This window comes from Papilio polytes, unplaced genomic scaffold, assembly GCF_000836215.1.
Source record: "Papilio polytes unplaced genomic scaffold, Ppol_1.0 DF823923.1, whole genome shotgun sequence".
Classification (NCBI taxonomy): Eukaryota; Metazoa; Arthropoda; class Insecta; order Lepidoptera; family Papilionidae; genus Papilio; species Papilio polytes.
In genome coordinates, this window is record NW_013525281.1 from 6,402,048 (window position 1) to 6,414,649 (window position 12,602).

Below are 12,602 nucleotides of genomic sequence, written 5' to 3' on the forward strand. Positions count from 1 at the left end.
AGTCTATTGCATAGCAAGAACAGTAAGAGGTGTTAGGTTTACATGTATGGGCTTTAAGACTAAACGTGAGGTCGGAGGGATAATCATTATTATTATAGTTATCATTATTTAATAAGTATAATGTTAGTAATCGAAAGTGTATGAAACAAAATGGTATAAGAAAAGAAACAATCGACGATAAACATGACAAGAAACTTCGTCAGAACAATGGTTATATGTCAGATGTACATTTTTTTTCTGTCAATGATTTGCATGACAGACGTTGCTATTTCCGATTTATTAGTATTCAGAAAGTGTATTTATTTATTTTACAATTTATACACAATAGAATTCTTAAAATAAAAAAAAATGAAACATACTTGAGAAGGCAGAAAACTATCATCTTCCTGTTATAATAAAATTTGTAGTGAAAGTAACAAAAAAAAAACGTTCGAATTTGAAAAAACTTTTAAACAAGAAACAAACCTTACCATTTTGACAAATTATATCCATCTGTATACGCCCGAATACTACAAATAATAAACACTTCTCTTCGTAAGCGTTGCTTACAAAAATTTGATGGAATTTGGAGTTAAATCATAACAGTCATTTCATAAATACGTATTTAAATATCGTTAAAGTCTTCTGCCGTTTAAAACGGGGACAAACGTTAATTTCTTTTATATATATAGATAAATTTCTACTCATATTATACTTAACACCGGAAAACTGTTACAAATAGTTAAGCGCGAACAATCGTTATGCGTAACAATAAAGATATTATGCAATTAAAGTAACCGTGGCGGGCGTTTGCCGACAGATGGCAGGCATGTCAATGCACTAACCATAATTTAATACAATTAAATAGTCGTTGTTATATCTATTCGCTTAATCTGTTCTTTGCTCATGTAAAATTATAAGTAACTAGCTTTTCCTCGCGACTCCGTCCGCGTGGAATTAAAAAAAGCAAAAGTAAGTAGCCTATGTATTCTTGCAGACTATGTTCTACATCGATGCAGAATTTCATCCAGATCTAATCAGTCGTTTAGTTTGAAAACATTATCAAACATCTATCCATCCCTGTAAGCTGTAAATGAAATCGTAGTTATGTCAGTAAACGTAAGTAATAGTTAACCTAATAAAATCATTAATTCACTCAATTGTAATAACAACTTGTTACGGTACGTAAATTAAATGTTCGAAAAATATGCACGAGTTTAAATATTACATTAATCAAAATGTCGGACTTTCATCTCTGCTTCCGACTGAATTAATAAGTCTTATGTAATGAAAACGTAATAATAAGCACTTTTAATTCAAAAATGTATTACCTACCTTCTCACGGTCACTAAGAACAGGGAAGTCTTAGGGTTTGTCCCACCATTGGCTGATAGAGGGTCAGATAGCTTAAAAATGACGTCAGTTAAAATAACAAAATCAGATATTTCCCTCGCATATTTGACACGTTGGATTGTTATCAGACATTTTACAATTTAGTGGCCCTTAGACAAATGTCGTTTGGTTGCCAAAATAGATTTGACACCCCTAAATTAGTACGTGGTTTGGCTATCGCAAGAGATGGCGCTGTATACTAAAATCTCTAGTCCCCAGTTCTAAGTTTCAGAGTAGCTTTTTAATCTGTTTTACACTTTTGGATCTCTGGTTTCCCTGACGACGCCCATAAAGTGTTAAGTATACATTAAATAACTCGGAGTACGGCAGTAAATGTTAAATACAGATGTAATGTGATAAGTGTCGTTAATCGTCGTAATAAAACATGCTTATCTTACATAATTATATAGTTTACCTCAATCTCACATTATGTAAGACTATATGTCTTGTTTTTATTTTTTTAATTAGTAGTGGCCGTATATTAGTCAAAATTGGACCATAAATTATTATTTATGGACTATTGTCCATGATTTTTTAATTTATGCAAATATGTTTTTTTTTATTTCTACATTATCTTTACGTTCACTTATTTAGTTTATTTAAGTTAATTAGATTTGTCACATATCAATAGGACTAATAAACAGTAAATTGCTTACGTAGAAATATACACAAAGCTGTCAAATAAAAATAAAAGATTACTTTTTTATTTCGTTTTTTAGATGTTCATTTGTTTTTTGTTCCACTTACGAACGTGTCATAACAATCAAGCATCACGTTTACTCGTGACGTATTATTTTTAGATGAACATTTTTATCAGTAATAATAACAAATAGACAAAGATACACACTTTTATAAATGGATTTAGCAAGAAGAAATTGTACAAATCTTTTGAATGTCCTTTACTGATTGCTTTTAATTATGTCGTAAAGTCAATCAATCTTCGAAATAATGACAATCACATAGTGAATGTGGACGATGCACAAATCCGTTTGCATGCATAATTAATTCGGTGAGAAATTTTTGTGGAACCTACTTTTGGAAATGAATTTATTTACATTACTAAAAATCTATTTTAATCATTAGAATGCTTGTAGAGTTTCAAGCGTTGAATATTTATCATATAATTTCCTTCCAAAGTACAAAAATTGTTTTAAAAATATCAGCGTTTCCATCTACCATGCAAATGATCGCAGATAATCTTTGCATAATAGAATACCAGCATAAATTCTCACATTATTCGATAACTCAGCTGAGATAATGTAGTGGAAATTAAATTTCTTTTCTTTGTTGACTTAAAAAAATGCCGTGAGAATTTTTAAAATTTAGAACTTTTGTTTTTTAATTGGCGTCGTCATGCAAATGTTATATTTTGATTATTTTTTTAATCTGTAGCGTGAATGTTTATTTTTAAGTAGGTTTGTATATTGTATATGCTGTGACCTCCATCAGCATAAACAGCTGAATCAAAAGTTATTAAATAAAATAAAATAAATCACTTTGTATTAATTATGATAAACATGAAGCTGGGTTTATTGTTTGTTCCTAACATACTTGTAATTAAATTTTATAAATGACGAACTGTTGCTCGCGACTTCGCTCGCATTAAATTAAATAAAATAGTAAACAAGCCAATGTTACTAACTGATAACATAGCTTTTTAATGGTGCAAGAATTTTTAAAATGGGTCCAGTAGTTTTTGAGTTATTTCAATACATGTAAAAATACAAATCTTTCCTCTTCATAATCTTACTAATATTTTAAATGCGAATTAGATGGATTGATGATGTTAGAGTTTGTAGCCTAAACGGCTGAACAGATCTCGATGAAGTTTGACATAGACGTAGAGGATAATATGGAAGAACACATAGGCTACTCACGTTTGTCTTTTTTAATTCCACGCGGAGTCGCGGGAAAAGTTATATTAGTATAGTATATTATCAGTATACAGTTGTAACCGAAGTACCAATAACATGAAATAAAAATCCTACTTAAAATTCATACACATTCAAGTAGATATGACTTTTACTTTTGACAGTTTCATAACAGCATTGAAGTGGTGATTCAATGGCCATTCGGATTTCGTAACAGTTTTAATGCATCTCGAAAATTATGCACTAATTCATATTTAAAGATTCGCGAGTCGTTTCGACTTACGAAATATGCATTCAGTGTCTAAATGCGGTTTCTATTGTGAAATATTCTAATTCTAAAATTTTGTTTTTATTATGTTTTCGAAATGTTTGCGTTTAGATTATGTATGTTATGGTGTACACCGGTAGAGGTAGATCTAGAAAAAGATGGATTGCGTGAAAGGTGACATGATCAAAAAGGGAGTGATGACTGAGATGACGTACGATAGAGTTATTTGGAGGACAAAAACCTGTCACGCTGACCCTACTGGATTAGGATAAGGAGGAAGATGATGATGATGATGTTTTCTTTTTATTTTAATTTAACCGTCATCATAATTGTATTTGTTAATATCTGTAAATATACTGATGGCCTAATATCATATAATCTGTGATACATGACACGTGCTGTTAAAGTTTCCTGGAGTTAAAAAGTCGTGTTACTTTTGGTCTCATCGGAATGCAGTCCGACTGGCCCGCCCGAAAGTAACTTCCTTAAATCTACAGTTCAAGTTATAAGTTTAACGCGTTTTTGAATTAAGAATTAAAACTTTTTAAATGAATGTATAAACTAATAGAAAAATTAAGAGAAATGTTTGTTGAGTATCTGGCATATTTCAACTGTTTATTAGTGTTGAAACTAATTTTATTACCAGCTTGATATATCAAGTGTTAACAATTTCTTAATGACTTGATAATGAATAACAAATATTTAACACCTACCAATTATTTATTAAAAAAAAACACAATTACACTTATCACTTGGACCAAACGTCTTTGTCCCCAAAGTGCGTGTCCATTAACCGGCAATAAAGCTTTCCATATTAAATCACTTTCTCCTTAAACACACCTGCAGTATTCGTTACGTGTTCCTCCAAATGACGCTACGAGGTCGCGATACATCCGAGTCATTCATTCTGACGTGCCTCACACACGCCCCTTGTCCCGCGCCGACAAAGGAATGCTTTTTTTAAATAGAGACTTATGTAAGCATTCACTCAAGACTAGAGTTAATTTACCTACAAATAAATCGCATTAAAAAGTTCAAAAGCATCACAAGTGAAGTCAATTTAACGTCATTTACCTTGTTTCAGGTTACAGCCTTGGCTGTGCTCAGCGTGACTTGTGCCAAAAACTCGACAGCGAAAACAAAACCGAAACGACAACTCGAAAATATACGAACTCCGCAAAATCTACAGTACTCTTTAGTGCTCCCGCACTCTAGAGTACAACATTTCCGCTCTACGTCAAGCAACAGAAGAATTTCAAATGTACCCAGAGGGAAACTGCCGCCATACGCGGTACAAATGGAACCCGTTGTTCAATATTCACAAAAAGATCCTCTGTACGACCCGAATCTTAGTAACCTAGATGAGGTCGTTGGTAACAAGAACGAAATACACGCACAACCTAAAATTCTCAATATTCACGATCAATCTCCCGAAGGTTCATTTGGTCCACCTTATGGTGCGCTACCGACCGCCCCGCTCTACAGCTACGAGCCCCAGCCTCATTACATTGAAGCACCTGAACCTATCATCGAAATCATCATTAAGGAATCCAATGAATCTTTGCCAGCGCCGCCACCACAACCCATACTAAAGAAAAAGAAAGAACCAGTTCAAGTGTTTTATGTAAAATATAGCAAGGACCCGCACTCCGAAGATAAAGTAGTTTATGAAAAACCTATTCCAGCCATCACCCCACCTTCGAACCATGAAGATGATAGTCACGATGATTACATTACTGTGACCCCTGAACCTCTGTATTTACCAACTCAAACAACGACTTTGAGAGCGATAATAAAACCAGAATCCGAAGTTTATCATAGCGACAGCAGTGTTAAAGTAACGTTTGGTAATGAGAACCATCATCATTACAGCAGCCGCGAAGACAATGGACCTCACGAACATCACGAGGAAACTGCTCCGAGGCCAGCAATCGCTTTACCTAATGCCCATCCGAGTGCACAAACCTACGAACATTCCGCGTCTCCGCAACCACAGTACCACGACTCCAGTAGTCGCTCTATCTCGCATTCCAGTCCATTAGCAGATCATTCATCACAAACGTACAGGTCTGCTTCTCAACATGCCCAAAGTCGGATTCAATTCCAGCAAAGTTTCTTATCTAATGACTATCAATTGCCAAGACAGGGGCCATCGGTTGCGCCATTTAGGTCACAGCCTCAATCAACCAGGCAGAGTCCATTTCCTCCATCACCTTCAGTAAGCTCATATTCAGGTTTTCCTAGTGCTTCTCCAAGTTCTCACTTTGCCAATGTTGCTCCAACTGTTCCCGGTCCAATCAGTCCCGCCTTCCCAACGACATTTTCAAGACCAAGCAATCTACCTTCTTTCCACGCTCGTCCAAGCAGCCCACCCGCGTTCGCTTCGAGACCACATTTCAGTGGTCCACCGAGAACAAGTTTTCATTCTGGTCCACAAAGACCATTCCATCAACAGCAACCACAACCCCAAACATATTTCGATGAACCTAAATATTTACAAGAAAATTATCACACCATTACAACAGAACAAGTGGAACCACCTAAAGTTCAGTTGTTGCCGACTAGGCAAGCACAAACCTTTAATCCGAAGCCAAGTCCTAGTACCTCTTCCGCGCACTTCTCAGAAAGTAGACCACAATTGATTCCTTACAATCAACAACTACCCACGCAGCAGAGACCGTCTCAACATTTTGACTCTGGCTTAAATAGTCCTTCATTTTCTGTTTCCCCTAGTAGACCACCTTTCTATAACTTAAAACCTTCTCCTCCTCATATTGAAAATAACCGAGTTCCTTTCCAGTCTTCCCAGCAACAAACTCAACAATTTAGTTTTCATCAAGGAGCTCAACCAGTTGTTAGACCAACTCTTCAATCTCCAACACAGCATAGTTCATTTTCGAGTCATATTTCTCCTTCGCCATCTCCTATTCCCCACAATCAATTCCTTCCACAACCGTCGTCACCACCACTATTCAGTTTCCACCCCCAACCATCACCAACACCCAGTCAACAGCATAGTTTTCATCAGCAACCTCTAAATCACTACCAGCATTCGCAAACTCAAACAGAGAGACCTCCTTCGGGACATCAAACTATTTTCCAAAGTCAAACAAGTCTTGATCACCAACAAAACATTGGCCAGTTTGTTCCAAAAGACGGTGAGCTTGTGCCTTCCATATCTAAGTATGAACAGCACATAACAGTCGATGGCCGCGATTCGCGGAATAACTTTGAAGGTTTGAATGACAACAAACAACCAGCACCGACATCCATAACTCCACAGCAGCAATTTTATCAACAACAACAGCAACAACATCGGCATCAACAACAACAAGAACAAAAACAAAAAGAAGAGCAAGAAAAACAACAGCAACAACAAGCTTTTGATGCTGAACAAGAACAAGTAAGACAACAATTAGCACAAAATGTTAGAAAACAACAGGAAGAAATACAGCGACTACAGGGACAACTGCTGTATAATCAACAATTACACCACCAACAACAACAGCAGCAACAAACTAAACAATTTGAACAGAATCAATATAATCAGTACAACAATTATGATCAACAAGAAAGATCCAGAGCTCAACCATCATTTGTATCTAGTACTCAAGCTCCTTTCTACCAGTCAACTTCTAGAACTGTTGAAATTAAGCCAACGACTCCAAAGTATGTTTCTTCAACTTCAAATTCCTTACCATCAACTCCAGAACCGAAAAAAGAGGAGAAGAAGAAGAAGCCAACGATAGAACTTCCTGATGAAGTGCCAGATGATCTTCGTCAACAATTGCTTTCTTCTGGAATTCTAGACAATGCTGATATAAGCGTATTAGATTACGACAAAGTGGGAGAAACGCCATTAGAATCTCTTCCTCCAGATCAATTAGCAAATTTCTTCAGCGCCGGAGGTGGTCAGCAAATTGCGGCGAGCGATCACAATCCAGTCATAGTTAAACCCAACGGTGATCAGATTGAATCAAGAATTGATGAAAACTTCGATGAAGATGATCAGGATATTGCCGCATCAGAAAACATGGCGACATACGTATCCCCACCATCAGCTTCACCTCAAGCAGTTGATATGAAAGTTGTACAGTTCGATCCTAACACACCAGAAGGTAAAAATATAGCAAAAGATTATGTGAAAGAGGATGCGACTCAGGTAGATCCAGTGGCGCTTAACGATAAAAAATATAACAGATATTTGCCTTTGAAAGTTAAGGGAAATCAATTTCCTCTGCCTGATATTCTAAAAGGTAGAAAGATAACGTCGGTTGTTGTATTAGCGCCAGTACAAACAGAGGAATTAAGTACCGAACACAGTAGAGCTGAACGAGCAACAACTAACAGCTTGAAAGGCATCAAATTCGTTGCCGGTGATAGTTTGCAAGATTTGCTAAAGAAACCAACAACAGATAATTTCAATAAATGGCTCGATATTGAAAAGAAAACAGCAACAGATCAACAATCCGTTATTCTTCTAGTTACAGAGTGAGTATCTTGTCGTATTTTCATATTTATTGAAATTATGCGTAATCGTAATCACTGTTATGCGAGTATACCATCAAACAATAAAAATACGCCAAGTTAATACGGATAAACATAGAAAAATACTACATTTCCTTCAATTGCTAAAAGAAATGAGTCTTCCCCAAACATCTTACCAAAACTTATTTTATGTAACAAAACTATAAAATTAATTTAACCTACATCAGTGTAATATGTAATTTATTCTCATTTTCAGAAACGACGAACCAGCTGAAGACAAAGAAATATTCATGTACGATATTTCATCAGGCAACGTTAGCAAACTTAGCGGGGAACTGTCAAATGCTTTCGTCGAAGCAGCAGAGAATAATTCATTAAGTAAAGACATCGAAAAACTGGCCATCGAAGGTGATGGGACGCCAGAAAACTTCGACAAAGAAAAAGATCCTGAAGCTGAAGGTTCAGAGAACGTGCCATTATTTGTAGATTTATCAGGTATTAGTTTAGATCAGGAAGACAGTAAAGTATCAATTACTTCAGGTTATAGTAAAACAAAGCTCGGCAGATCACTGAGAAGACAATGAAACAGTTAATCGATTGACGTTTGTAAATAGTATAGTGTTAGTGTTACTAAATTAAAACGACGTGATGTTAGTCGTTACGATTTGTATGAAAGTGATAATCGGGTTGTATAATATAAAATATTTTTTTTTATTTATGATTTTTTTATTTGTAACACCTGTAACCACCGAATAAATTTAAATATTTTAGCTATACTCACTAAGAAAGAACCATTGCAGGACAACTAAAAAAAAATATTACACAGATATGTTACTGAAATATGCAACATGTGCCTATTATTGATTTGCACAATTTTATACAGATGACCGCAAACCTAAATTCTATTTCGTAAAATGTTGCTAAAGAGCAATGTCTGTCTTAACTCACTAGATGTCGTTATTAAAAATTGCCCGATACGAGGCAGTATTTTCGAATAATTATTGCATATTAATATAAATATACACTAATGTATAAAATACTAAACATATATAGGTAAAAACCAAAGATTTTTTTATGAAAACATTTTCTATTTGTTTTGATAATGGCAATATTGGTATCTGATTGCCTGATTTTAGCAACAGGCAAAGATTTGCAGTAACGTCAAACATATGGATTATTTATGGTATTGTGTTGCTGCCGCAGTTAAATATTTTCTGTGATTATTTTTAATGTTTTTTGATAATTGTTTTTAAGTTATACAATGATGATGGAGGGTTCACTAAGTAAATGGACAAATGTTATGAAAGGGTGGCAATATCGGTGGTTTGTTTTGGACGAGAATGCTGGGCTCCTGTCTTATTACACGGTAAGTGACGTTTCTTGTCGTTTTGGCGTCAGAAAGTTATTTTCACCGATTGAACTTAACACGAAAAGTAAATAAAATCAATTAGGTTGTATTTATTTAATTTACGATAAATTCTTAGTTCTCTCCTAATATGGACTATTACGCAAAATTTAAACATCCAAAGTAATTTAGAGTGCGATCGTTTTAAATATATTTGTGCGATCCTAACTTAATTGAAAAATTAATAAATAAAAATGTAACACTATACATTGCCAAAACTATTTAGTTTTATTTTTCTACAGTTCTAAAAGATAATTATATAAAATGAAGACATACCTTAAAGAATCTGATATTCTAATTATAAATTCCACAGGAGCCAAATTCGTTGACTGTTTCAACATTAATAAAACAACTGAAAGATACTAGGAATTATCTAATTTACCTCTGATAATACCTTTCTATTGTTCTTGATTAAATTAATATCATGTTTAATTACTTTTTACATCCATTTTGCTTATTTTCTACATAGTTGTGTTTGAAAAAATTATAAAACATGTAATATACAAATATCACATTGGGAAAGTATATTATAGTAACGCCGAGAGGTGCGGGGCAGCTTGGCAGGAATACTTGAGAACTATAAATAATCATTAATGTAAATTGAACCTGAAAAAAATTTTTTGATTAAACATAAACAGTAGAGGTAGATGATGGAGGATAGAATAATGTGTATGAGGTGCATCAACCCTATGTGAGTAAGATAAGGCTGGGAAGATGATGTTCAATTGCAATAGTTAACTTAATAATTATTTTGACATATTTCTAAATCACACAACAAATTTAAATACATTTTTGTCTAAGGTTAACTTTGAGACTATCTCTAGAGAAAATTCCTTAGTAATGTGTTCAGTGTAAACTGAAAAGTCCAGTTAAGTTGTAGACCAGTTAAACAGTTCAGTTCAAACTGAATATCTATAAAACAATACAACTGTTAAGTGAAAACTGTGTGTAGGGACAACTGAACAGTTACTGCTAGAACCGACTGTATTGTATATTTAACCATACCATTTGCATGACAGTGATCCATTTCTTGTATTTAATCAAATGAGCCTTTACTGAAGGGCTTCCTTCGGCTGAAAGCAGGTAGTAACTGTACATAATAACATGTACTGCATTGTTGATCATAGGAGAGAATGATGTTATGCCACCTGAGGAAAGAATATGAAACATTTAATATATACAGGATGATAAAAATGACCAGAAATCTATGCAACCTAAGTAGTAGTTAAATCTATAAAAGTAGTAATAGAAAGATTCATAAAAAGCCAGTGCGAGGCGCGACGCAACCCCGAAACAAGCCCAGTAACACTCGCCCAGAAGAAGGACCTGGTCAGGGTATGAAACTGGTCAGTGCCGTCACCAATAAAAGTAAATATGAGTAATATCTGTAAAATAATTAGAAAGATTCTATCAATTTTTCTTAAAAGACACAAATGAAGATTTAAAATCTTTTGGTAAATGAATAATTTCAAGTAGAAATGTATTAACTCTTTAATTTTTAAAGAAGAACACTTCTAATTCACATCATAAATTACTCAAAATAAGAATGTTTAGAGATTTTGAAAGTTAATATTACAACCACGAAATTATAATAAAAATCATCTATGCATCAGATATTTTTTGAACAACTAATAGAACGAATTGAAACCAAACAAATACATTGCAATAAAATACAGATAACATATGACAGTTTAATGAATATTATGAACACACTCTACAATTGGTTTTTACCATTAAAACAGTTGTACCACAGTATATTTTTATGTCTGTATCTCATTGAAAGAAAAAAAAATAATACCAAGGTTTTGGATGTGCCCATAGAATTAGAACTGCACTTATTAACACATAGTTCATTTTGCTAGCACTCTTTTTATGACATACTAGTTAATGCCCACGACGTCATCCGCAAATTTAAACCTTAATAGGCGGACTAGAACGGTGTTTCAGAATATTCCATATTTTATTATAGTAGTTAGTAGGTCAATATAATTTCATATTCTTGATGAAATCCAAAGATCAAAGTTTCAGAATACAAGCCTATATTGCTATTAATAAATATTTCTAATCGTTAACACATTTATTATGCTTGATTCAATGATATTGTATTTGCAATGTGTTTGAACTATCAATAATCTTAATAGCTATTGAAATATACTATAAATGTTTACATTTATTATTATAGCTTCGGTTATGATGCCTCAATCAAGTGGTACACAATCAGATGCTATTACGCATTAACTAAATAACGCAATTTTATTTAATTTCAGTTCAATCAGATTGATACTTTACAAATATTAATCCTGTTATCGCAAACTATTGTTTTACAATTTGCAAATAATTATTTTCATCACACGTATAGGCACGAGCGTTTTTATAACGCCGCGTTGAAACTCGTAGTTCCCTGCTCTCGTGCGAGAAACGCTTGAAAATCACTCTTATTTCGTATGCCCAGAGCACAAAATGCAACACTCTGCGACTATAGACGTCGTATATAAATAGAAATGCATTTGTTATAATTCAACGTTTTTTTAACGTGGTATAAAAGCACCCATGAGAATGAGGCCCTTTTATTTACTTTAATACTGCCATAACAGTACTATGTTTAAGCGGTTAATTCATGAAAAAAATTGCTATAAATAGTTTGAGGTCGCATCTATTAAATCTGATTCATATCTTTCGTAATAGCAACCTTGACATTACATGTTACACAATGAAAGCCTTTTAAATGCATGCTACGGACGTTTCTTGTTAAAAAGTTACGTCTTTTGTATCCAGCCAGTATTATAGCTGTTTTTTTTTTTTCAGAGTGCTAAGAATGGCAATGTATTTATACAGTTCCGGCTATTATTTCATGTCACAGATCATCTACCCTATCTAAACCTACTCTCGTAGGGTTGGAGCACAGGGTTTTCTTCCTTCAAATAACTCTATCATCCGTCATCTCAGTTATAACTCCCTTTTTGATCATGTCACCTTACACACAATCCATCCATCTCTTTCTTGGTCTACCTCTACTGGTGTACCTCTCCACACTTATAACTAACATGTTACGAGATAGTTTAGCAATATCAATTTCGAAATATTTTGACAGTTGTTATTCGTTGCCGTTCAAAGTATGGATTTCTAGACATAAAATTAGCACAATTTATGCAAATGTTACTCAAGTTCAATAAACTTTTGCTACGAATGATTTAAAATA

At 34.1% G+C, this 12,602-nt stretch overlaps 2 protein-coding genes across 2 annotated transcripts in view; both read left to right on the forward strand.

Moving 5' to 3' along the window:
- Window positions 1-8,712, forward strand: part of LOC106102485 (bromodomain-containing protein 4B) — an 18,170-nt gene extending 9,458 nt beyond the window's left edge. Inside the window, exons 2-3 of the mRNA XM_013281982.1 lie at window positions 4,595-8,001; window positions 8,255-8,712. Coding sequence (XP_013137436.1) covers window positions 4,595-8,001; window positions 8,255-8,582 — 3,735 coding nt within the window. The 3' untranslated portion in view covers window positions 8,583-8,712. The remainder of the gene's footprint in view (window positions 1-4,594; window positions 8,002-8,254) is intronic.
- Window positions 8,713-9,152: 440 nt separating this feature from the next.
- LOC106102535 (oxysterol-binding protein-related protein 9) overlaps window positions 9,153-12,602 on the forward strand; it is a 38,645-nt gene continuing 35,195 nt past the window's right edge. The window contains exon 1 of the mRNA XM_013282047.1: window positions 9,153-9,364. Within this exon, the coding sequence (XP_013137501.1) occupies window positions 9,260-9,364 (105 nt within the window). The 5' untranslated portion in view covers window positions 9,153-9,259. The remainder of the gene's footprint in view (window positions 9,365-12,602) is intronic.